Consider the following 26,939-nt stretch of genomic DNA (forward strand, 5'->3'; position numbering starts at 1 on the left):
GGTCTTTTAAAAGAAGTTGTTCTGGCTTCTGAGCTACACAGGTCACACTAACAGGTCAGAGGGACAATACAGATCTGAGCCAAGACCCTTTGTTTGCCAAGAGTCAAAATGGAAACACTGTGATTTGCAGACAAAACAATTCCAACCTGGGTGTACCCATTTCACCTTATAATTTGATTCCTTTCTCTTTTTTTACCTCAGCTAATTGAACCAGCACTTCCTCTACTCTCTCCTTTGATTATGGTTTCATTGTGTCATTCGTGCATTATTTGACATCATTTGACATTGTAGCAGGTAGGATTCAACATTGCTTACCTTTTCAGATGTGGCCATGCTTTGCAAATAATTACATTAATTTGTTCTGTGTTTTTGACCATCCAGTAAACAACAGAATATTCCTTGCAGGCCAAAAAAAGCCATGAGCTCCTGAAATGGAAAACAGGATATCTCAAACAATAAGAAGTTGAGTCAACTTCAAGTCGATTGTCTGAAGCAGCAAGGAAATGTAAAGAAAACATCGAATCAGCTCCACAGTTTTTGCAGAGCAGATGAGAAAAGGCGTGTGTGAATGTTTCAAAGTGAGACAGTGCAGCACTCTGACAAGACTGGGGCAGAAACGGCAGAATAGACACAACAAGAATATTGTTCATCATTTCCTGAGGTTGACTGATTTTAACAGAGAGGGAAGTGGGGAGGCTGACCATAAAAGCTGCAGGGATTGTAACCAACTCATTGAAGTGAAAGAACAAAGCTGTTGCATTTGGCAAAACATGACACCAGCTGCTGCCGTTGCATTTGGTGTTCCAGCTACATTATCTTTACAAAGAAAATCAGGGCAGCAATAAAATGCATCGTCAGCCGCAGAGGACACATGGGGCATGCATGGTGCAAGTCCTGGCCACACAAATGCATATTAGTACGGGTAGATGTAAAGTGTTGTGTTCGAGAGCACAGTTATCAGCATGTGGTAGATGTATTTGATTAAATGAAGTCGGATAATATAAAAATTTACATTTTAAACAGAACTGAATGTTTTTATGACAATTTCAGAAATACTAAACCATATTATAGTAACACTATCCCATAGTAAAATAGTAATGGTGCCACAGAAGATTATTGTATTATTGTATGTTAAGACAATCAGAGTGGTTGGCATTGTATTGGAACAAAAAGTGACAAAGTTTAAACTCATAAATACATTAATCGGATCGGGGAGGTCTGGAGCGCCAGCAGTCCGCCGCTGTCTGGTGACGCTCTTCCTTCCTTTCCCACCCAGAGAAAGCTGAGCATTACCCAAAGTCCAACTCGTGCTTAGTGTGACGGACCGTGAAACCATCTCTGAAAGCTATACGAGACCGCTGTATTTGTTCCCGAAGAGAATTTACACCTGAACTGGAGCTCAGCGTGATTCGCCAAGTTATGCGTAATAAAGCGCACCGCTCGTCGTGACGCAGCGTCACCGTTTTGGATGTACAACTCTAACTGTAAATCCGATTTACTAAAGGCAACTTTTTCCTGATGGGGATTATAAATACCACGAGGATTTTGTGGGTGTTTGTTTTGTGGTTCGTTGATTTATCAGGTAAGGAGGAAGTTCTTTAAAGCTGTTTGGGTAGCCCTTAAACGGAGCAAAATATTGAAGTTCTGACGTATTTTATTATCGAGGAATGTAACGTATGTTAAGAAAATACAATGTCTCACTGAGTCTAGAATATTTGATTAATATATCTCTTTATAATGTTTGCCAAAGTCATAAATACCCTCCGAGTGTAGAGTGTAGATATGTGAACCCTCTGGGAAAACAGGAGCTCATCCATGTTTCCTGCCATTGTTCTGTGGACCTGGGGCTTAAGTACCAGTGAGAAGGAATGCTGGACAAACTGTTACTATTGGGTTTGGCTTTTTTTTTTTTTAATAAAAAAAATCACAGCCCTGAGGGCTTTTCTTGTTTTTGTGAGTGAAATTTTGAAAGAGGGCCTGATATTGCCAGTTTCTCAATCCTTGTCTCAGGTGTCAGTGTGTGAGATGTTGTAAGCCAAAGAGTTACTCTTCTGATTAATACACTAGGATATTCAAGACATACGCTAAACTGTGGACAGATATGAGTGAGCTACAGATGATGTTTCTGCCATGGCTTTGTCCTGCGTTTAGACTGTACAGTATGTGTTCAGATGGTCTACAGCACAATTTAATGTAAACTGTCAGGTGTATAAAAAGGTATTCTGAATACTTTTATCCAGCAGTGAAACTGTTTCCTAGAGCATGTGCCACACTGATGTTGTCCACTGTGAGTCACCTTTAATGTTAGACACAGGATTAGTGTGAATTGATGTATCAGATTACAACATGCTGAGACAGGTGTGACAGTGAATCAGATAAATTAAAAAATATTTAATCTTCTTAATAAACTAAATTCTTACATTAAAAGTTAGTCTGCTCAAAGCAACCAAAGAGGTATGCAGTGATTTATGTCCTTTAGCATGCCTAAATAAGAGAAAAAAATCCTTACATGTAAGATAGTAATGCTAAATCTCCTGACTCGAATGACTTGCAAATCCCTTTTATAGTCTGATAACCATGTCAAGCTCTTGATGATTTACTGTATGTCAGACTGTCTTAAACACAATGCCCTGTCCGTCCCGCAGATGCTGTGATTGACTTGACCATGATCTCAACAGCAGAGGTCACCAACGTCAATCACTTCTCCATCTCTTGTATCGCTGGAGAGAGCCACCCTGACAAGGTTGAGTTGGACATCAAGAGAGACAACAAAATCCTCATATTCCCCAAGAGGCCTAATTTTAAAGTGTATAAGCCCAGGAACGTGGAGGCTGTGGCCAGAGACTTTCGTGACCTGGATAATATTGGCATCTTCTTCTGTGAATCTGCTCAGGGGGCTCCACCACTTGAGACTGTCACAATGATCAATAACTTTCCCAGAGGTGGGTTCAGACTTTATAAAAACTTACACGAGAGTTTTTACTGACCAAGCCTGAACTTGACTATTTGTGCCCTGCATTTTTCTTATGCATCCAGTGTGGGTTGTGTGTCATGTTTAAAAATTAAATGTGTGTACATGTGTTCCTTTGTAGCAAGTTTTGTCCCAACTCACCTCACACTGACTGCTAACAAAGGAGAGACAGTTCACCTCAGCATGCAGCTACTCAGCTCCCAAAAGAGAGATGTGACCTGGAAATACAATGGTAAGCCAGTTTACATAGCTTAAGACAGATGCAGGAAATTTAATGTGCAGTTAAGAAGCCTCACACTTTCTTGTGCAAATAAGTACAAAAGATGACTTTTTTTAAAACACATTGAAACTATTCCATCCATGTTTCTCTGTTTCATGTAGGAAACTACTATTATATGACTCACTGGACTGATGTGATCAATCGCACTGCTGTTCTCACTGTGGAGAACGCAGCTTTTGCCAATCAAGGCATCTACAGTGCCAGCTACGTGGGGGACAGCCCTCTCCAGGGAGCTTGGATGAGGCTCATTGTCAGAGGTTTGTTGGATCCTGACATTTACACGCGAAGAAACAAACATTCACATGGCCATTTACACACTGAGGTTCAGATTGTGTTTTACATCTGTTTTTCTGCTAACTGGCTGCTGGCTTTAGCCTTATTTTTAATGCACAGACATGAGAGTCGTCTCTCATCTAATTATCAGCAAATAAGCACGTTTCAGCAAATCTCAAAACATATCATGAAAAGCACTCTTTCTAATAACAGCTGGGAGTTGGTTTTGAGCTTATTCAGTTCCAGCTTTAACATGACATATGTTTAAGTGTGATAGCACATGTGCTTGTTCAGTATGAACACCATCTCCACCCTCCACCTGCTCTGCTCTGAGATTCCCCTATTCCCTCTGTCTCTCTGTCTCCACCAGGTGCAGTGGGTTTTATGGGGTTTTTTCTCTGTGCATTTGACGACATAATTCTATCCCTCTACAATTCAAATGCACAGAAAGCCAAAAGACATCTAAATGATATTGTATGTATTTAAAGTAATTACAAGATTTTGTAAGATGGCCGGTAGCAAATGCAGTTAAACAGTTATTTGGGTCTCAATAGACTGAAAGCTTCCAATTTTACAGGCAAACTGCACGCATTTACGGAAGACATAACGTGTACGGATTTTGCAGCTCACACCTTCTACACATTGTATCATACCTGTTCTCTAAGGAAAGACAACTCTTTTTATGTATAGATTGTCCCAGTAAGAAGTGGGGTCCGTACTGTGCCCAAGACTGTCCGGAGTGTCTCAATGGTGGAGTGTGTCATGATGCTGACGGACTCTGTATCTGTCCACCAGGGTTTAGGGGGTCACACTGTGAGACAGGTTTGTACTGAACTCAATACAACATCCTAACAAGCGTAGTAAAGTTCAGCTTTGTGTGTGTGTGTGTGTGTGTGTGTGTGTGTGTGTGTGTACAAATTTAGATTTTTTTTCTTTTGTTCTGAGTTAAATACTAACGTCAGCATGCTAATGTTCACAGTGATAGTGCTAGCATGTTGATGATTAGCAGGTGTAATGTTAACCATGTTACCACCTTATTTAAGCTTGTTAGCATGCCAACGTTTGCTAATTATTACTTAACACAAAGTACAGCTGAAGTTGATGGGGATCCGTTTGGTTTGGCAGGTATTTGGTCATAAACCAAAGGTCATAAGCTAATAGCTACTGACTTTTAACATGTTTATCTCTGCTGTAAAGTTGGGTATTTTAACACGAGGGTCTGTGAGGATTGGCTCACTTTTGGAGCCAGCCTCAAGTGGCCATTCGAGGAACAGCAGTTTTAGGCACTTTCACGTTGTCTTTATTATTCAGCACCAGAGGTTGCTGTTGGTTGCTGACCCGATGGTGTCCTACCAGTTGGGACTGGGCAAATTTAATCCACCTTTGCGTCTAAGCTATTTTGATCCTAACTGGGTACATTTTGACCCCAATTGGGTAATGCAGCTATTACCTGTGTGTACGTGTGTTGTTGAGCTGTCAGTACTTGAGGTAAGGAGACTACATGTGAAGTGCAGTTCATTTAACTGGCAAACATTAGATCAACATTACATCTTCACTGCATTTGGGTAATGACTTTACCTGTAAGTGTGTCTTATATTAAAGCAATCAGATATAGTTATAGAGTCAGAATCTATTGGTAACAGATGAATACACTGGCAGACTAGTTACTCTGTCCTTAGTTGTGTTTTGCAAGACAGGTTGAGCCATGATACAGCAAAACTCAAGGAATTTAAATAAACACATTTGTGAATTTGTCTTTCTCTGATGGTTTGCAGCCTGCAGGGAAGGAATGTTTGGCCCAAACTGTGGGGAGTCATGTGGCTCCGAGCTGAACTGCAAGGGGCTTCGCTTTTGCCTACCAGACCCTTACGGCTGTTCTTGCGCCAGCGGCTGGTTTGGGAGCCGCTGTGAGAGGGGTGAGTGCTGCATCACCTTAATCTGTCCCTGTTTTGTTTTGTTTTGTTTTTTTCATTAGAATAGTATGTTCATAGGTTTAACAGCATGTGTTTACTCTTCTGTGTGTCAGCCTGCCATAATGACATGTATGGACCAGACTGCAGGCTGAGCTGTAAATGCCAGAATGGAGGAGTTTGCAATCGTTTCAGTGGATGCCAGTGTCCCACAGGGTGGAGAGGACAGAACTGTGAGAAGTCTGGTAGGTACTGCCATCTTAACTTAATCCTTCTTTTGCTCCATGTCTCTCTGTAGCTTTGCCTCCCATGTTCAATGGAATCAACTGCACTGAAACTTTGATGTATTCTCTCTCCTCATCACTGCAAAGTACATTTCCATTTTCATCATCCTCCTTACCAAATACCATCTCCTTCTTCATCATCATGACAGTAAACATTTGGTAACATGCACAAATTACAAAACTTAAATAGCATGCAGTTTAATTAAACTGTTTCCCCAAAAAAGATGGCTTCATCAGGGTTTATGATAGAATCCTAAATCTGATGAAGCCAGCATGTCTGGGACGAAGTTGGTTTCTTAATGCATAGGTTAAACATGAAACATATTAATGGGACGCATGGTTTAGAAATCTCAGTATACTTTGATTAAAAAAACGTCTTTTCGTTTTATGTTTCCAAAATATATTTTTGTTGGGAATATTGAAAGTGAGGCATGTAGCAGCAATGCACATCTATGGCTCTATTTTCTAGGGACAGAAGGTTTTGACATACACTGCTATCATCATTCTCTCTACTGCCACATTAGTTTCCCTTTGTCGCTATCCACGTTATCATGTCTTACTCTCTATCCCATGCCACTCTCCTTTTTCAGATCTGGCTCCCCAGATCTTGGAATTGGATAGTAATTTGGAGTGGAATCTGAACTCAAGCCCCAAGATCTGTTGTTCAGCCACAGGCAACCCCCTGCCCAGCCACAACAGCATTGAGCTGCGGAAGTTGGACGGCACTGTGCTAAAGGTAAGAAGGCCGACAGTAATATATGGATATTATACTGATATGGATATCATCTTAAATGTTGTGTTGTCTTTTCCTGGTTTTAAAGGCTACATTATAGTAAAGTGATGTCATTTTCTGACCTTACCGGACTGCCCTGTTTTATTATTTCCTTTACCCACCTAGTCATTACATCCACATTACTGATGTTTATTATGGTGACCCTGAACAGGATAAGCAGTCATGGAAAATCAATGAATGAATGATTATTTATCAGAAGTCTCACTGTGTAAATGTTTTGTGCAATCACCAATAGTCAACCCTACAATATTGTCACAATATCGATATGGAGGTATTTAATCAAAAATGTTGCCCAGCTCTACTTGCAACAATCCTGTCAAGATAACTCACAGTAAAGCCTGAAAAAAATACACGTGTTTGATAAAACTTCAGTCAAGGTAGTCAGACAGAGATTAAATACAAGGCCACACAAGGAGAAGGAGGTGGCTGGATGAGGACAGGACAAAGATGTCTCAAGATTCATTATGTTACTATTCTTTTTTGTGCATTTTGATAAGATTTCACCACATGAAAAAAGTTAGAAATATTTACATTTCTATTTTTGGGTATAGGTTAAACAAACACAATACAACATGTTAATTAGTGAGCTTTATAGGTGCTGATAGGCAGATGTTTTTAACTTTGGGGAGAGCCGGTCTGTCATGCTTAATATGCAGACATAAGCACAGCATTGCTCATCTAACTCTCAGCCAGAGAGCAAATAAGCTTATTCCTTTGAATGTGTAGAGGGTAATGGATTACTCTAATGACTGTTAAATGAACTAAAGAAAGCAGTTTGTGGACCTCCAGCAACATTGTTGGTTGCCGTGAATGCAGTTAAATCATACTGCGCCTTTAAGACTGGGCTGATGCTTACAAGGTTGAGTCAATCTCAGAGGAAGTCAACAACACAATGGCCAGACCAGATAAGGCTGTATCGCTCTACAGAGCAGCGCTTACCACGTGTTGCCTATAAGTGACATGTTCAAATTCTGTGTTTTTCTTTCTGTGCTGTTTCCTTGATAATAGACGCAATCTGATAAAGAATTTTACCCGCACTTCCCACAGGAATAAAGAGGATGTTCTTAGCACAAATCCAAGCAGCCATAAAAATATGTGCAGGAAATGAAAATGTGGTTTTCACTGTGTGATATGTGTTTTTGTCTCAGGCTTCTCGCACTGTCATGGACTCGAATAAGAGTACAGCCCTGTTTGAGATCCCTCATCTGAGTGCTCAACAAGGAGGATTGTGGGAGTGCAGGGTGTCCACCAATGGGGGCCAGGACTCCCGCAAGTTCAACCTCACCATTAAAGGTTTGTGTGTGTGCTTTCTTTTGAGTAAGATTTCCAGCACACAACAGCAACAAAGGTAACTTTTTTTTTCTTTCTGTGTCTACTCAGAGCCTCCTGTGCCCACTACTGCCCCCAGACTGCTGGAAAAAAGAAGCAAGCAGCTGCTGGTGATGCCGGTGGACTCCCACAGAGGAGACGGCCCCATTGTCTCAACCAGGCTCCTCTACAAGCCGGTGGAGAACATAGGCTCTTGGTCCTCCATTATAGGTGAGATATCATTTAAAGATGTCTTTAAATGATAAATCACAGAGAGTTATATTATCAGAAGATTATTTTTGGCTTTTATTTTATTCCACAGCAGCAAACGCAAATGTTGCAGTAAGTCATTACCATTATTTCAACACATTATTAGATGGTTATGCAGGTTATGATGATGTATCACTCATCATATAATTAACAAAATAACTGTTAATTTTTAATAACTTTACCTGTATATTCCAAATATGTATCAAACAATAAACAAAATCATGTGATCAGCATTTCCTATACCCACTTTGTTTCAGTTTATAGTGACAAAGAGCCCATTACGCTGATGAACCTCGAACCTTCAACACGCTACCATGTCCGTGTCCAGCTGAGTCGGCCTGGGGAAGGCGGAGAGGGGGCTATGGGGCCAGAGGCCGTCATGGAGACTGATTGTCCCGGTAAGATCCACAGATAACTGGCATCACACACATCCTGAACATGAGTGTATTTATTTGGAAATCTTGCCTGGGAAGAAATATCTATAGTCTGTACCACAGAACTTGAGCAAGCACAATTATCTTGTGTCTGGTCGGACGAATAGTTTGCTGAGCGGTGCTTTTCCCAGGCCTTGAGGAGCCAGTTGTCTATTCCCCAGTGAGCATATCTCTCCTGATGACTCGAGTAAAGGACAAATATAGAAAGATACAAATGGACAGAATTGGTCTGTGGGCACTTCTTTGCTAAATATAAAATGAGGACCCTGTGGGATTAAAACTACAATAACAGAAGCTAACTTTGTCATCAGTCAGCTAGGAACCACAAAATTAATCATTTCATAGCAAGAACCTGCAGTTAAGTAGCAATGATTTTATTCCTCAGTTATTGTGGTGTAGAGGGAGAGAGAATATCTGAGTACAGAAAAGATCATGGAGAAAAAAACCTGAAACAGAAAAGTGATTGTTTTGGATTGTCCTAGTTTCATACTTCTATTCAGTTTGACTCTTTGGCAACATGTGGTTAGATCCATGTGTGAAATGGAACGAATTTCATGTTACAAGGCAACGTTGGTCTCTTGCACAAGCACAAAGTATTTGTAATAGTGACTTGTACACTTTTGACAAGGACTACAGAACAGTTTAAGACTGTGAAGTGAGAAGTTGTTTTCAAAATGGCATATGATAAAAATGAAATGTTCATAAAGATACTGTATTTATGGCAGCTAGTTATCCATTGGATGCTTTGGTCATACAGTACAGTCAGCCAAAATTCAAGTAAACTCTCAAGACAGGTTGTCGGTTCATCACAGAACTCAGTGTCCCTATATCTATACTAACTGTATGAAGTATGCACTATATACTAATCCTGATAGTATACTGTTCGTATACACAACATCTTTAACCATTTTATACTTAAAAAAGATGATACTTGCACAGCTGAATATCAGTCATACTGTGAATGAGAGTGTTAGCAAATGTTTTTGTATGAATTGGATTTGACATGCAACACATTCAGATCCTGAACAGTGGGAGGGAACCAGAGCACCCTTGCGAAACCCACATGAACCATGGGGGTAAATTCAGAAAGGACCAGGACCAAGATTTAAAGCTAGTACCTTCTTGTGAGCTGACAGTTCAAACAACTGTGTGGCAGACAGCTGAAATATAAATTGAGGAAATCATCCAATCCACTTCAAAATACTTTATCTATCCCTCAGGGGGCAATTTTAAGGAACCGTGATTGATGTAGTTAGAGAAATTCACAAGGAGCTGTTAGTCCCCTCAGCTCACCCTGTGTTCTCTGTTGCTGCAGAGCCCACAGTTCAGCCTGAGATTGACATCAGCTCGGTGGAAGGCCGCAATGCCACTGTACGCTGGCGACTGCCCGCCAACAACGGCGTTAATGCCGGCACAGCCAGTGGCTTTTTAGTGCAGCTCTTCAGTCCGCACGGTGAGAAACTACGGGAGGAGATGACCCTGCTCACTGTACTCTCCACAAAGTTCCACAACCTGGAGTACCAGCAGGACTACACCGTGGTGGTGAGCCTCGTCAACTGCGGCAGCCAAGGGCCGGCTTCCAAGCCCTACCAATTCCGCATCAACAGCCAGGGTAACTAGAAACTCTGCTGTTAACAAGCTGTAGGGGAGGCTCCCTTAAAATGTTGCAGGGCTTTCTGTGCAGTTTATAATTCATTTACAGTGGTGTGTGGCAAAACAGGAGGTCTAACACAATACACAGAAGAGGCTTGAGTATTTAGTTTTAATGGTTAATATAAAAGATACATATATGGGATGATAAGAGCTTCTTACTGTAGATTCACTGTAAAAACTCTTAGTATGATTTGTGCTTGCTAGTTGCTTGGTGACTCTCTCCCTGCCCACAAACTTTAATGGAGTTGAGGAACAGTTTAGCAGCTGTGATAAATCCAGTTTAGCTGCAGTCAGTAGAGATCAGCAAGTGAGAAAAAGAGCCATCCAAATGAACAGCAATGAATGCCCATGTCTTTAGTGTTAAAGCTTTCCAAGAGCAGTAATTTCATTCTGAAATATAGTTTTACAGGATCACTGTTGATTGTGATTAACTATGATACTTGCCCTGTGTCTCAGGTCCGTCATCCCCACGCAACGTCCAGGCCCTGCCTCTGTCCGTGTCAGCCATCCAGGTGAGATGGCAGCCCCCTGTAGATCCCAACGGAGGCATCATCAAATACATCATAGAATACCAGACAGTCGGCCAGGGGAGTCCTCACCCTTGGGTGGACACAGATGATGGAAACAAGACCACCAAAGATGTGACAGCACTCAACGACAGCACACTCTACCAGTTCAGAGTTAGAGCTTTCTCCAAAGTGCCCGGAGAGTGGAGCAAGTTTGTTGAGGCGATGACACAAGGGGATGGTGAGTCAGAAGTTACTGTCTGCTCAACCACCGTTATCCACCATTACTACAACTGACATGTTGATGTAAGATTAATTCAAGCTTGCATGACAGTTTGTAATTATAAAAGATTTGGCACCCAAATATGGGATGTCAGACTAGAAAAGTTTGAGTAAGCCTTGTTGTAAGCCTCGTCTCTGGGGGACACCAGGGCAGCAAAAAAAATCTGAATTACTGGAATGAGTAATAAGGATTGAATAATCCAGTGTAGTGACATAAATCAAGGACTTTTTATAAAGTTTCTTGGACATAGGTTTATTATCCCTTCAAGCTAGAAGTAGCGCCCAAAGGAAAATTTCTACACTACTGTACATGTGGTCAGAATGGGTCTTTTCCCAGGTGACATCGAACAGGACCACCCACACAGGGACAGGGGTTTATTTGGGATAACAGTACACAGACAGCCTGTTTATCTCCACTGTCTAAAAATCCATCTCCCTACTTGGGTTTTCTCTCTATCTTCCACTCTGCCCTCTGTCCTCCCTTTCCATCTCTTCCCCTCTGCCAAAACAGGCCTTCAGAGTTTAACCCCGACCACCCAGGGTGTGGCTAGGAGGCCTCCTGGGGACAGTTACCAGCTGTTGGTGGCAGTGGTTGGCTCGGTAACTGTCACCTGTGTGACTATCCTGCTTGCACTGTTGGCTCTTTTCTTCATCCGCAAGACGCTGCTCAACCGTCGGCGCAAGTTCACCTACCAGTCTGGATCGGTAAGGAAAGCTGAGAGATTTGCTCAGTCCTAGTTGACATCACGAGTGATCTGACAAAGCTCAAATGTGTTTAGAGAGAATCTTACATTAGAGAACTTAAATATATGTATTCATTGCCATGCTTAAGACTGTTTATACCCTCAGGGTGAGGAGACTATTCTGCAGTTTAACTCAGGAACTCTGACGCTGACACGGAGGCCCAAGCCGACACCAGAGCCCCTCACCTATCCAATCCTGGAGTGGGAGGATATAAAGTTTGAAGATGTCATTGGAGAAGGCAACTTCGGCCAGGTATTTAGACTCTTAAGTCCCCCTCCCCTCAAAAATGTGTTTTTTTAAGCTCATGTCCCCTAAAATGACCCTGACTTTACCGACATGTATCTGTAAAACGTTTGTCACTATCAAAGTGTTTTCAATATCCTCTGCCGAAGGGGGCAATGGCATTGCACCTCACCAAAATGAGAGATTCAAACGTACCGTGGCAAGTTAGATTAGCTACGTCACTAATGGAGTGCTCCAGCGATGACTTTTTCCTGAAGGCCGAAGCGGAAGTTAGAATTGCACTGGTTCTTTCGTCAAAAAAGCCTATGAGATTTTTCAACTGGATTTTGGATTATTGCAGAAAATAAGCTCTATGGCAAACAAACATTCATAATACTTCCAAGTTTTTATTCAGCAAGATAATTTTCACGAATGAACACCACTTTCATGACTATTGAAGCCTAAATGCAATCACAGGAGGCAATTGTATCAAACCCTATCTGACTTTGACATAGCTACGGTTATACATCTTATCTTATAAAATCTTGAGGGTCCTAACATTAGGCTGTAAAGAAACTAACATTAGGCTATAAAGAAGCTAACATTAGGCTATAAATGAACTACACTATGGTCACATGACCCAACGTCACCACCATAACAAGACAGTAAAGCCGTTCGGCATGGCTTGGCGTGAAGACGTTCTGTAGTTTCATTTTGCCAGTTGTTAGCAATCACCATTTATAAGACACGTAGAAGCTTCAGAGTTAATGTGTGAGGTATTTACTGATGTATTTTATGTTGTAGAATAAAACCAGAAAGTCCCTTAAGCCCATATTAACACAGACCTTATTTCAGGCATCTAACCAAAACCCCATTTAGAGTGCCCATTGGCTTTAAGAGAACCGTGTGTGTTAAAATGCTAACTCATTTCCAGGTTTTAGGACTCCTTAAGCACTCTTTACAAAAGCAAATTGCTGTGTCTAACACAGGAAACACATATTGATGGGGGAACAGATTTCAGCACAAAACTGGCAAAGAAACCTCCAGCACAGAGCAGACTTGTCAGTGCAGAGAGCAGAGTTAGCATTAGCATAATGAAAATTTGAGAAACCAAAAAAGTAGAGTGTGAAGTTTTTGGATGTACACTGGACCCTGGAACATCCTTACACTATCTACTAAAAACCCCATTGTAGCAGATATTATACGTTTCATGACCATTAACGCTGTGTTAGCAACTGCCAGCTAGCCTACAAGCTAACAAGTTAATAAACAATGTAAACATGCATTTGCACTGATCAATCTGATTCATCTGCTAGTCACTGATTTGGTTGCACAACAGACTCCTCATCTGAGTCTGGGTCTGACTGGGTCTGGATCTGAAGTAATGAAACGTGTCTTGAGGGGGACTTTAAATGTTTCCATTATTCACTGACATCTTTTATTCACTGAGTTAAACATGTGAGCTGACAAATGTTTCAAAACCAGGTCATCAAAGCCATGATCAAGAAGGATGGCAACAAAATGAGCGCAGCCATCAAGATGCTGAAAGGTACATTTATGCAAGCACTCACAAACACACACACATACCGTACATGCATCACACACAAACACGCTGACGCACAGCAAATAATAATATCCCACTCACAGCGCATTCTTTTACTGATGTGAAAACTGCATTCAAAAGACGCCAGCTGAAGCTGCTTTGCTTGCACTTTATCTAATGACGCTGTGCGGGCTGATCTTCCTGCAGAGTTTGCCTCGGAGAATGACCACAGAGACTTTGCAGGGGAGCTGGAGGTGCTGTGTAAACTAGGCCAGCATCCCAACATCATCAACTTGATCGGCGCCTGCGAGAATAGAGGTGAGTGAGCGACACCTAGTGGCTTTTATGGATATTGATGAGCCTTTGATTTACACTATTGAAGAATAGTTATGATGCATAATACTGTTTTTGGCAAAGGTAAGGATTCATAAGTCACATGTATTTATGGGCTGCTGCGTGCAAACCTACAAAGGCTGCATGTATGTTACTTTACCTTGCTTATCTGGTGTCCATGCCCTATACATTTTGTGTATAGTGTATATTGTGGCTGCCATTTGGTGGACATTAGCCAGTGTTTAGGTTCTGTAGGACACTTATTTTATGACAGGAGAAATGTATGAAGAGATCCAGTCTACTGAATGTATTATAGTATGTACAGTATCTAATTTATGTCATTTGCCACAACATAAACCATTTATGGTATTACCCTATTATTTACCATACTCAGCATATATCTAAAATAATAAATAATAATAAAAAAATATAGATATAGATATTTGATGAAACAATCCCAATTGAATGTCCTCTTAGCTTACATTAAGACAATTATCTTAGTCATCAATACAGTTTTCTTAAATGTATGTTAGATATGCAAATGAGACATTATCTTATTAATTCTGTGCTTTCTGTGCAGATTTCCAGAATGGAAATCAGACCTAAAACAAACACCTAAATGTGTATTTGGGATGTTTCTTTCCACTAGTCTGAAACAAAACATGTTTTGGATGCAAAAAAAGCCCAGAATCTCAAAATTGACCAGTGCATGAAAAAACTAGCAGCCACAGCGAGAAAGCTGGAGGAAGAAACCCACCTACAAATGAATTGTTCATAACTATTTAACTGATAGATATCACCTTGAAACTTCCCCAGTTGATTACTTAGGCCTCCTAGCTTTCTCTGGAGTGTTTAAACATATCACACAGTCTTTATCAGCAGGTGGAGCTTGTTGGCTTGTCATTGAGATGGATCAGTGGATATGTGAGCCTATTTCTATCCATCCTGATTTTACAAACTGTAGCTGTGTATGTAGCACTGTCAAGGAACAGGTTAAATTCTTCCTGCTGGAGATCCAAACAGATACTCCCATCTGATCCTCTGTCATCTGCACCTGGAAAGCCCCAGAATGTGTCCAATCTAAATACTCCTTGGCCATCAGAAGCATTTTGCACTATCACATTTGTTTGATTTGTCCATGTGCCTCACAAGCATACTGCTGCGTCATGTATTTATGTATTTGTATAAGGTTTCCTTGGCCCCCTCACTTTATACCATGGAGTATCAGTTTCCCGCAGCTACATCCGACAGCCTCTCCATCGAATAATTGGATTGCTTTTGTGTGATCAAAGATTGATAACGTATAAAAGAGGAAGTGTAGTATGGAAAGTACATCAGTGAGGACATTACAAAACCAAATCAGCCTTGAAAAATAAACATCTGACTAATTCAGTGTGTCTCCCCACCGGTGTCACTTCCAAGTAGTGCTCGACTGTGCAGGCCTTCACTCTCCTGTGTTTACATCTGTCGTTTAACTCAGGGCCACATCTTTTATTTAGTGATAAGAGTACAAAAACACAGTTACACTGTAACACCCCAGAATCAGCTAGAACAACAAATCTCATCAAATCTCTTTTTTATTGTTGCTTTTTTAATGCAATTTGTATTAGAATCACTGAAAGATTAACACATGCACATGTCATTTACAGTATGGAATGACAGGCTCAGGGCTCAACCTGATTGTAAAATGGAGGAAAAAGAGAAAGGAAGTAAGAGAGGGAGAAGAAAAGGAAGGATTGTTGTGGGAAAGAGGGTAGGGAGAAAAGCAGAGTGGAAGCTAAAGATGGGAAAGTAAAGAAAGACAGAGATCAAGAAGAAAGACGTGCTTTCAGGGAGTAATATTTCTTTGGCATACAGTTCATGTGTTCTTCCTGTGCTGCTTCTCCCTTCGCTCAAGCTGTTAAAATATATTTTACTGTAACAGAGACAGTGGCTTGCAGTGGTAGCACAAGCTGTTGCTCAACTGCTGTTTTTAGCATTTTAGGAGTTTTCTGATTCTTTTTTCTCTGGATTCTGACTTTTATTTGTTTAATCCGCTCTGCATCTGTCGGTGATTTTCATATACCAAAAAAAAAGGGGGAAAGATATATGTTGTTTTCAGCTCATACACTCTCGTCTTACAGAGATCTGGAACAAATTCACTCTTCTTTACATATCAAAATTGAGAAAGAATTAAGTGCGTGCAGGGGTGATACAGCACTGAACTGTTGAATGGCAGGACAGGACACGCCGACTTCAGGATGAGAACGGGCTGGACAGGAGGAGGAAATGAACATAGAGGATCTATGATAGATACTCAAATGTCAAGGGGAAGATAAAGATTTAAGATAGTCAGCATCCTCTGGATCAGCTTTTATAGCACAACATTTTTGCTGATCTCTGTGGAGACTATATGCTGATACACTGCCACACATGTAGAGCTGATTTAATGAAGTTGGTCCCAGGTCAGAACAAGAGTTAACTCATTCATCATCAAAAAGTAAACCCTAAGCCAGTTTAAAGATGTTGGGAGGTTTGAAAACCTTGTTCACTCACAGCAAAGAGTCAAAAACTGCCTTCTGTTTCCTCACTTTGAAGACAGGAAAACACAGTAATCCATACACAGTGTTTCGCTGTGCTAATGTGCTTGGTTTGAAAGAAACATCTTTTACTGTTTCACGTTGAGCAAAGAAAATTGTTTTGGAATGACGTTGCTGCAGGAAACACAGCATGTCCTGATTAACATAACCTCTTGTAGCCGAGAAGGAACATAATTGTATTATGTTCCAGGTCTTTGACCAGTCTGTCCATCGCCCCGTTATTCTTTCCTTCCACATATGGTATTAACTAATTGTGTTGGCACTCTTTCTACTCCTGGTGAAATCAACATGAAACCCTTCCAACAAGCACAAATGCCTCATGACCTGTAGGAACTCTGGTTTTGGCTGGAAGCCGCCATCTATTAACAGAGCATCAACCATCTGGTTGATCTCCTTGAGGATTTCATGAAAGGTCTGCTTTACCTCTGTCTGTGTTAAGATAGAGCCGTTGAAGGCCGAGCCCCTTACCAGCTGTAGCTGGGTCTCTTCCCAGCCTATTGCAGGCAGGCCAGTCAAGCTTTTAGTCACAGTTTTTAGGAAGCTGAGCAGTTAACAGCTCACAGACAGAAAATTAAATGTTTATTAGCAGCAGCCTTAACTCTATTAATCACCATCATACATTATATATTTCCCCAAAGTGATTTCAATACATTAAACATCATGAAGAAGGTACATTTATGGCACAAAATATACCGTATTTCCATACAGTACCGTAAATAACAGGATAAACTCCTCTTCCTGTGTTACTCCCTCTCTGTGCTCTCCAGGTTACCTGTACATAGCCATTGAATATGCTCCCTATGGTAACCTTCTGGACTTCCTGAGGAAGAGCCGAGTGTTGGAGACTGATCCCGCCTTCGCCAAGGAGCATGGCACTGCTTCCACTCTCACCTCCCAGCAGCTGCTGCAGTTCGCTGTAGACGTGGCAACTGGGATGCACTACCTAAGTGACAAACAGGTAGGAGAGGAGAGAGTGTGTATGTGGGTGGCTGCTTGTATATTTCTTTGTGCATGTTCTTGAAAATGTCTTGCTTCTCATAACAGGTTTTTTGTTTTTTCTAGTTGCCCCATGACAGTTGATGTTGGGAAAATAATGAAATGACTCAAAATTAAATTAAATTAAATTAAATTAAATCCAACTGAATTCAATTAAACTTAATTTAATTTTTTTTTTAAAGTTGATTAAATTATTTCTAAAGATTTAATTAAAATTCTAATGGGGCAGAGGTGTAACAATGTAATAAAACCTATATATTTCTTACTGATTGCAACATAATCAAAATAATAAATGAACTGGCCTCAATTCCTCATAAGTATTGTACTTAATACAGTATTTTGTAGATAATGTAATACAGCTGACAGCATTAAAAGTCTAGTAATGTAAAAGAAGCTTCAATAATTGAGCTATTCCATAAATACTGTTGCATCATACTGTATGTTACACCCCATTTTAATAACTTATAAATTCAATGATGTGATTACCGTGTTACATTACTCAAGCATGTTATTACATAAGAAGCTTGTTTATATCTTTGGTACACTTAAAAGGACATTTTATAATACTTGCTTAAACTATTACATCATTCAGATCCAGATATGTGATTATTAGTTACTACATTGCCTTAAGAAAATTAATCTTACTTTACATTGGCTCATCATAAGGACATGTTGAAGCTATATTTAATGACACACAAAAAATAGATACAGTTAAATGTTACAATATTGTGTCTGTTCAAACATATATACTCATGATGTGTCTGTAAAAATGATTCATGCATCAGGCCTAGTGTTCTTACCAGTAATAACGCCTCTCCTCTCTTCTGATCTCTTGCCGCTAGTTCATCCACAGGGATTTGGCAGCCAGGAATGTCCTCGTAGGAGACAGCCTTGTGGCAAAGATAGCAGACTTCGGCCTGTCCCGCGGAGAGGAAGTTTACGTTAAGAAGACGATGGTGAGTCGTGAGGTCAGACACAGTTGCACTTTTGTTTTTTTTGAGAAAAGAACTAACAGCTAACAGAGGGCACTGGTTGTTTAAAATATATGCCATATGTTTTCATTTTACAGTCATTAATGCTATTTAGTTCAGCTTCTATCGCTGACATGTTGAAGACACAACTACGTCCTTTTGTGAAATAGCAGAAGACTGATCAGTCACACAAACAAACTGCAACAGATGTTTATCTGTAGATATCTGCACATGATATTGTGACACCACAGTGTAAAATCTGTAGTCTGTCAGTCAAGTTGTAGACCATGGTTGTTACTTTATCAGTGTATCATTGTGAAAAAGACTAAAGCTGCAATGATTAATCGACTAGCTGTCAACTAATAAATTAATTCCCAACTAATCTGATAGTTGATGAAACAGATTTCATATATCATTTTTGGAAAATAAAGTAAAAATTCTCTGATTCTAGCTTCATACATGTGAATATTTTCTCACTCCTCCATGACAGTAAAGTGACAAAACAAGACATTTGAGGACGTCATCTTGGGCTTCGGGAATCACTGAGTAACATTTCTCACCATTTTCCGACATTTTATAGACCGAACATCTATTGATTAATTGAGAAAATAATTGACAGGTTTATCGACAGTGAAAATAGTCATTAGTTGTAACCCCAGAAAGACTATATTATTTTAACAACTTATATTAAAGAGTAATAACTGATACTAAGTCAAATTCAAATTAAAGTCAAGTCTAATTAAATGCAATCAAACAGCCTAAACAAGGCTTTTGGTTGTTTAAATCTAGTTTAGGTTGGTTTTTACTTCAGACAGCAACTCAGAGATTCTGGTAATACGTGAAATGACCTGAGGAGGGCAGTAAATTCCATCAACTGCAGCATAGTGTGACGTGACAATACACCGGTGTGCCACATTGCCCTAATAGGCCATGGACTTGTAATTTTTACTCTTCATTTATTCATTTTTTAATTGATTAATTTTAATATCACAATCAGACTCTTTGCATGTGTAAGCAAGTTAATATGTCAACATGGCAGTATGTTTTACATTGATCTGTTGCATTGCTTTCAGGGGAGGCTGCCTGTACGCTGGATGGCCATTGAGTCCCTGAACTACAGTGTGTACACAACCAAGAGTGATGTGTAAGTGTACAGTGGCAACTCATCTGTTCAACTAACATCATTCCTGACACTAACGATTGCACTCTCTGCAGCAGGTGTTTTAGTTATGTCTGTATTTGAAACTGCTGTACCAAAATCAAAAAAAAAAAAAAAAAAAAGTTTCTGGGAGCTTTGGGGGCATATTGAGTGACACGGCAGGCTTCTGACTTAGCAAACAAATCATCCCTCTGTCACTGGTGGAGTGATGATAGTGTGTTGTGTAACTGATAAGCCCAAACAGGAAGCTTTGGGTACACCTTAGCAGACAGGCCGAGACGTTGGCCAGTCAACTGGAGCCTATTTATACACTGCGGAGAGCACACTTGAAGAGCGTGGGACAGCTAACGGAAGAAGTGTGAAGGGTGCCTGTAGGGTCAGAAAGAGTGGTAAACATTACTAGGAGAAACAAGAGTGCAAGTGAGAGACAGAAAACAAGATCTGAGACAGAGTGAGAAGAGATAAGCAAAGACAAAGAGGCAGACAGCACAAACAACACTTGTCTGCTCGTATGATCTACCACACAGCACCGTGGCAGGTGAAATAAGTAGTGTTTTTCTTGAATTCTGTTGCTAATCAGATTGCAGGAAAGATGGTGGTTTCATGTTGTTGAGACACTCAGTGGTTCCTCCTTGGTTTCGGTGATGATGTTGAGATACATGTGCATTTTAATCATTCAAAATAAAACATAATCATTGTGCTCCTGTGTATATTTATTAAGTTATGTGAATATTTAAACGGAGTCTGGCGTGTTTCACATGCAATGCATTGTAAAAACATGAAAACCTGATGGTTGCAATAGCAACAGCAGCATTTCTAGCAAATGCATTCATTTTACTGGTTTCAAAATATTGCATAATTGTCTATATATGTAGATCAGCAGGTGTAAGATAATGCTGTTGTCTTTGCAAAGTTTTGACCTTAACTCACACATGATAGACAAAGGAAGTTCCAGGTGAAGACCTTAAGTGACTGATAATTTTCAAGTGTTACTTAGAAAACCGTCAGAATTATTCCCATGTCTTTACTATTTTACTAACCTTTCTGTCCTTGCATTTTCTCTCCCAGGTGGTCTTTTGGAGTTCTCCTCTGGGAAATTGTAAGCTTAGGTAAGTAGGCACTCATGTTGTCAAGGGGTGGTAACAAGATGGTGACGATCCTCGCCATTGCTTAAATATCAATCACCATCATCATGATAGAAGCATTTTCTCAATTTCTTGTTTGTGTGTGTGTGTGTAGGTGGCACACCGTATTGCGGTATGACTTGTGCGGAGCTTTATGAAAAACTGCCACAAGGCTACAGGATGGAGAAGCCCAAAAACTGTGATGATGAGGTGTAAGTATTCAACATTTTGTAGCTAATGATTAGCTTCCTATGTCTCTCTTTTCCATTGTTATTCCCTATTAATCAATGGCTCTCTCTCTGTCCAGCTACGAGCTGATGAAGCAGTGCTGGAGGGATCGGCCCTACGAGAGACCCCCCTTCTCCCAAATCTCTGTCCAGCTCAACAGGATGCAGGAGGCCAGGAAGGTAATGCTGCCCTCACACAATGTCAGCAGAGAGAAAATGTCCAGTTGTTACTCTAAGATGGCTACCCCATTGCTAAAAACCATGGTAACATCAAACTAAAAACCATCATGTGTTGGGGATCACTCCAGCTACAACACAGCGATCCCCCACTTAATGTGAATATGGGTCAGGGGTGTAAAGTGTGTGCAGGAGGGGTGGACGCAATGGCCATGTCACTGCTTACTTCCTCCCTACTTCCAACGCCTTTGCTTGGACCATACCCATCTTTGGACCATCCCGTCATCATGATGTTAATACACAGCTCTAAAATTTTGTGACTCCATCTTGCATGGTTGCGATGTTATATCATTTACAAAATCTGTCCACAGACATACGGACAGAAAGACAAAAACAATACACCAAAAACCACTTGGGGTTTGTTGCGGCTCCAATTTAGGACTGCGTTTCACCATGACGACAAACACACACAGACTCACAAGGTGAAATAGTAACAGCCAATGCAACGTTATGGCTGCTGGTAATAAAGTAGTCTTAAATAACTATTTTTGTTTATCGAGTTACATATAGGGTGTTACTATTGGAATTAATTTGCACCAAACTACTGCCAGTGGTAGGTTTGCAGCCATTTGGCACCAGTTTGTTGACACGTCACCAAGACACTTTCACCACGTAAGGCCTGAACAATATGACATGTACGCATTATGTGGCGTCAGCATTAAGGAGATCGACACATTTGTGTGCACATGATGCCTGCTTTACGTATCCTGAATTAGTCTGGAAATTTGGTCGTGCAAGTCATCAGAAATGAACACTACGCATACACAAAATGCAATATGCACATGAATGGTTGGCAAGTTTTTTTTTTTGGTCTTTTTTTTTTTTTCTGCCATGATCTTAGAATTAACAGTATGGTAACCTCCATGAGTGTCGCCATGTTTATCATTTATATCACGCAAACCTGGAAGTTCTATATGGTCTGAGTGGTTGGAATTCTCCCATAACACACTAAATACATAGTCAAGCATGTAAGCAATTATGTTCAGGTTGCAGCCAGTCTACACGAAAGGGTGTTTAAAAAGCAAGTATATCTCTATCCTACGGCACAGATGGAGCCATCATACCTCCCATATGCCTGCCAAATACCTTGACAATACCTCTTCTCTCCATCCTCCAGGCTTATGTGAACATGGCTCTCTTTGAGAACTTCACCTACGCTGGGATCGACGCCACTGCAGAGGAGGCCTGACTACCAGCCCCCCCAGACCCTAGTATGCCACGTAGCCCCAAGAGGAAGTCCCGAGGATGGTCGCCACGTTACTGCCACCACCCTGCACCTCAACGTCGAGACAGGAGGACGAGGCGCTCTACCAAAGCCACCCAGCTATAGATGGAGGACTGTGAAAGGACACTGTGTGGAGGTATCAAAGGCATAAGGAGATGAAGAGGATTGCTGGGCCTTGGACGGAAAGATGCGATTGCTACTAACCTTTTGGGAAATACTGCCCCCCCTCCATCACTACAAATCAGTCCCAGAAGAAAAGACACAACATTTTACCTCTTGCTGTTACAAGAGTTAGAATGTTGGACCCTTTTTTTTCTGAGTGTTGAGGGGAAGTGGCAAATACGGAGCTATGTGACTTGCTGAAACACCATAGGGTCTGTGGGGAGTCGACACTGGACTTTATTTTCCCTCCAATGCTCTAAACGGAGAAGGAATTTTTTTATTATTGAAAAATGATATTAAAAGGACACAGTGTGGATCACAAATATTCCGGTTCTCAGACTGTTCGAAAAAGGAAGACAAATACAATGTAGCACTTAAAACCAGTCTCATTCATGCCATCTGTGTCTTTAACTGTTTGCTATCACTGCCATTTGAATGTAACTACTACTGTATATATTTTGTATTTTTTTAAAGGTCACATAGATGTATCAAAGCCTCCTATTCAATAGTAGTCCGAGTAACAGACTAGTATAGATGAAACCATGGTAGATGCTCCATATGTTGCATGCAAAGCTCCACCACAGGAGTAGTTGTTTGGAAAATGCTGCTCACACAGGACAAATGCACAGCAGTCTACCAGCTAGCAACATTATAGTTTACCTTTAACATTATGCAACCTAACGCATTGTATGGTAATATATCCATCATATGAGATTGTACAGTATGTTTTCATTAAATGGTTCCTCAAATAAAAGGTTTTGTGTGTAGTGACTGGACTCATCACCACAAGCAGTTTGCATGAGTCCAGCTTCCAGTTTAGTTTCTGTGACACTGAGGATGTTGACTTTGCCGTAGATTATTGTGTCTTTGTTGTTGTTGTTGTTGCTGCTGGCTTGCTTCACAGTGAGCACGATGGGAAACCACAGGCCCGGCTGCTGGGGGGCCAAAGTGTCCTTGGAGAGTCCAGGAACACTTGTTTCCCCTGCTGCACTGAGCTGATCTGTCACTGGGTTTCCTCCACAAACCAACCGCAGGCACATAACTGTCTGTCAAACACGGACTCAGTGGGCCAGCTTCCTGAGGACTCCCACACAAAGACACCGGCTATACAACAATGCAAATGTGTAAAAAAGGAACAACAGGGGCATAACATTTATTTTTATCCCTTATCTGAAAGTGAGCTAAACAATTATTTAGAGTATCAGACACTAGCTCTGTAGGCACTGCTGTAACTCCATCTGTGACCTCAGCGCTCTGGTGCTTATGTCCTGATTTGGTCACATAGTGTTAGGAAAAATTCATTTTACCTGCTATCAAATGTATTTCTTATATTTTTTTTTACCGACCCAACCTGCTAACTTTCATGAATTAGAGCCACTGAGCTTATCGGTCATCCAACAAAAAGAAGAGTGGGGAAGGAAAATTAGACTTTTTGTCCAAGTTCTGTTTGGAAACACTGAGGTGTGGGGGCTAAATGATAGCTTAAAGTGTGTGCTTTGTGTTTGTTGCTTGCTACTTCTCATCAGACCCAACAGATTTCACAGCTTAATGCTTAATATATCGATAGGAATGTCTATAGGAACTTGTGAGATCCTCCTCTGAGGCTCATAGTGTCCAAATATCATCACAAAAATCTTTAATCGTCACTGAATGTTAAACTTAAAATGGCATTCAAGTGAATCATGTGTTGGTATCGTTGTTTGCAGTGTCATGTATACGGCTGCTTGGTACGGTAGGCTTATCATTTTAGAAAATAATGTGTGACTTGTTTACAGTTTGCAAATCAGCTTCATCAAACCCCAGCCATCTAAGCTCCGGTGCGTTAGCAGACTAGAGATTATATCACCCTGTGGTGAGCACCCATCTGCAGTATGTTTTCCTGGTACCTGGTAAAGTTCTCATGCTCACAGGTCTAAGCTACGAACATCAAACAGCAGCCGGAGTATTTCTCTTTTGTTTTTGTAATACCGTAATGAAATTATTGCATTTGTGGTTGATGCTGCAAGTGAGAGACCAAACAGAGGGGGGCTGCAACTGACGGTTAATGTTGGTAGCAATTAATCTGACCTTTTTTTTCTCGATAATAAATAATTTTGTCTGTAAAATAGAAAAAAGAAGACCAAGGAGGAAGAAAGAGAGCAATGTTGACATAAACAAGGACAATTCTTTTACTTTTGTCTTTTTAAAAATGGCTTAAACAATTGATTTTTCAGAATAGTCATAGATTTTCTGGCAATCAACTAAACAATTCAAACTGACTAAGTTCAACTAAAAAAACAAGGAATTTTTACAACTCTGCATTAGATAACAAAGAGCAGACTGATGTAACAAATTGGTGTGTAAAGGTTACAGTGGGGAGAGTATTTCACACTTATCAGTACCATAATAAATTGGCATCTAGTAGTCCTGTAGACTAAGCCGGGGCCATTGTGTGACACCCCTGTGTAGTTGGACCCAAGTAAAGCAGAAAGCCTGCTATAGCTTAAACACTACAGAGTTTAGTGTAAGAGGGTAAGGAACTTGGGGGTAGTGAGAGTGGCTTGGGGTCAAAGGTATGGTGCCGCAGACGGGGCTGATCTGAAACAGCACTGAGACTGTTGGTGTTTGGAGCTACAGGTAATTTCCAGATTTGCAGGCACAAGCTGTGTTGGGGTGAGTGTTTTGTCAGGGTGTGTTAAGGAGCTCAGCTGAGAGAGCAAACTAGCTCTGCCTCTTACAATAGATGCACAGGCATTTGTATTTGCCAAGCAGAAGTGGAAGTGGCTGCAATAAGTTAGACCTTTGAAAATGTTAAGGGTTTCTTCAGAGGTAGTGGTTGTTATGAATTTCGATGTTATCTGGTGGTTTAAGAGCTAATGACGTTGTGTGTAAATGTTACAGGGCTTTTCAGTCAGCAGCAGACCTCAGACTTGTAGATTACCCTTCTGCATCAGCTTTATCAGTCAGCACAAGAGCTGAGCTTTGGTTTTCATATGCGGATAACTGAGTTTTGTCAGTTATTTCAAGATGGATTAAAACTGATCCAGAGCTGTTGGTGATTTAGATCATGTGTAAGACTTTTAAAAGTGAAGCCTCTGTGTGTTCTCCCGCCATTTTGAGATGCACATGGCTCCTTTCCACAGTGAAATGTTTGTGAAATCATGATTTTCGATGAGAATATGGAAATTATTACAGTAAATCATGGTTTGTTGGCATGCTAACCACAAATTAACTTTCACAATAGTGAGTAACCCATGCCAAGTAAAATACAGACAATAAAATCATGACATTTTGATGGGAATTCGTCATTTCAGCATTTTCTCAGCCCCAACTTGTCCCAACTTGACAGCATGTCGATATATAATCGTTACATGCATTGTCTTTTATCAAAATGTTTGACATTTGAACCATCCACCTCTATTCCTGCCTGTCCTTAGCAGACTTTCTCACTCTTCGTACGACAGGAGCGCTAAGAAATGTCGCAGCCTGGGTCATCTCCCTTGCCGCTGCTAAATGGTGCCTCTGTGTGTCAGTGTCTGAGGCCAACAGGCCCCCTGAACAAACATCGAGTCGGGAGTGAGACTCATTTAAGCACTAAACTACATGTAATATACTTTTATAATTTGTATACACTTTAAATATAACACTCGGTTAATGTTTATTGGTCATAATTTATGATTTTAGATCCTTTTAGTGAGAGTTTTTGACAGGTTTTTATATCAAAGACTGCACTGAAGGAAAGACAGGTCCCTCAGGTTTAAATGAACTCCTACTGTGCAGCTACCAAAAGGTGCTGCTAAGCGTAGTTTATTCATGTTGCCTTTATTTATTATAAGAGTGCACTGTTCTCGTCAACTGATCAACTTATTCTTAGATTAACAAATCAATTCTCTAACTGTGCAGACAACCAGGATAGCTGGAGGATGAGAATACTTCATTAGTTGAGTAATGTCAGAGGTGTAGGACCATGCTGGTGTACTATGCTGTTGTGCACTAGGTCAGGATGTGGTAAATCAGCAGAGGCTGTTTGGAGCTTTTTTCAGTCTCCTCAGATGGCATAAGCGCTCTTGTGTGTACCTCATTAGGGAGGAGGCAACAAGAAGCTGAGAGAGAGTCTGATGTGTGTGGACACCAAGGATCTTGAAGCTTGTGAAGCACTCCACGTCATCTCTACTGAGTGCTTTCCACTTCTGCTTTCCTCAAGTCTACAATGAGCTCATAAAGCCTTTGGTGGCTATGAGTCTCACTCTATATGCCTCATTAAAACATGTTCAATCTTGAGAAATTTTATGTAGAGTGAGAAAAAAACCTGCAAACCCAGCCAGATGATGGACTGAAACCATGTGCCAGGCTTCTTCAGCAGCAACATCTCCTGTTTGTTATTGTCTCATTTGAAGAAAACATAACTTATGTGAGTCTATAGTTTCAGTTAACAACCTGCCTTTTTTGGTGCTTACTTCCACTACACACAGAA

The 26,939-nt window shown here is 40.7% G+C and overlaps 1 protein-coding gene across 4 annotated transcripts; it reads left to right on the plus strand.

Annotated features, from left to right (window-relative positions):
* Window positions 1–1,268: 1,268 nt before the first annotated feature.
* Window positions 1,269–23,240, plus strand: tie1 (tyrosine kinase with immunoglobulin-like and EGF-like domains 1). Of its 4 annotated transcripts, none has more exons than XM_078168967.1 (24): window positions 1,270–1,582; window positions 2,646–2,942; window positions 3,093–3,203; window positions 3,353–3,508; window positions 4,215–4,346; window positions 5,300–5,440; window positions 5,551–5,679; window positions 6,309–6,454; window positions 7,660–7,804; window positions 7,892–8,050; window positions 8,347–8,487; window positions 9,839–10,135; window positions 10,633–10,923; window positions 11,476–11,669; window positions 11,814–11,960; window positions 13,416–13,479; window positions 13,681–13,791; window positions 17,153–17,343; window positions 18,224–18,349; window positions 19,426–19,496; window positions 20,580–20,620; window positions 20,751–20,847; window positions 20,943–21,042; window positions 22,217–23,240. In XM_078168967.1, exons 1-24 carry the CDS (start codon window positions 1,519–1,521, stop codon window positions 22,286–22,288), a joined length of 3,423 nt encoding a protein of 1,140 aa, XP_078025093.1. In that variant the 5' UTR covers window positions 1,270–1,518; the 3' UTR covers window positions 22,289–23,240. The 4 variants fall into 4 exon arrangements, with proteins under 4 accessions (XP_078025094.1, XP_078025093.1, XP_033478515.1 ...); XM_033622624.2 differs by having other exon boundaries at window positions 18,224–18,337; XM_078168968.1 differs by lacking the exon at window positions 9,839–10,135 and having other exon boundaries at window positions 1,269–1,582.
* Window positions 23,241–26,939: the final 3,699 nt, after the last annotated feature.

Source organism: Epinephelus lanceolatus, chromosome 6, assembly GCF_041903045.1.
Source record: "Epinephelus lanceolatus isolate andai-2023 chromosome 6, ASM4190304v1, whole genome shotgun sequence".
Classification (NCBI taxonomy): domain Eukaryota; kingdom Metazoa; phylum Chordata; class Actinopteri; order Perciformes; family Serranidae; genus Epinephelus; species Epinephelus lanceolatus.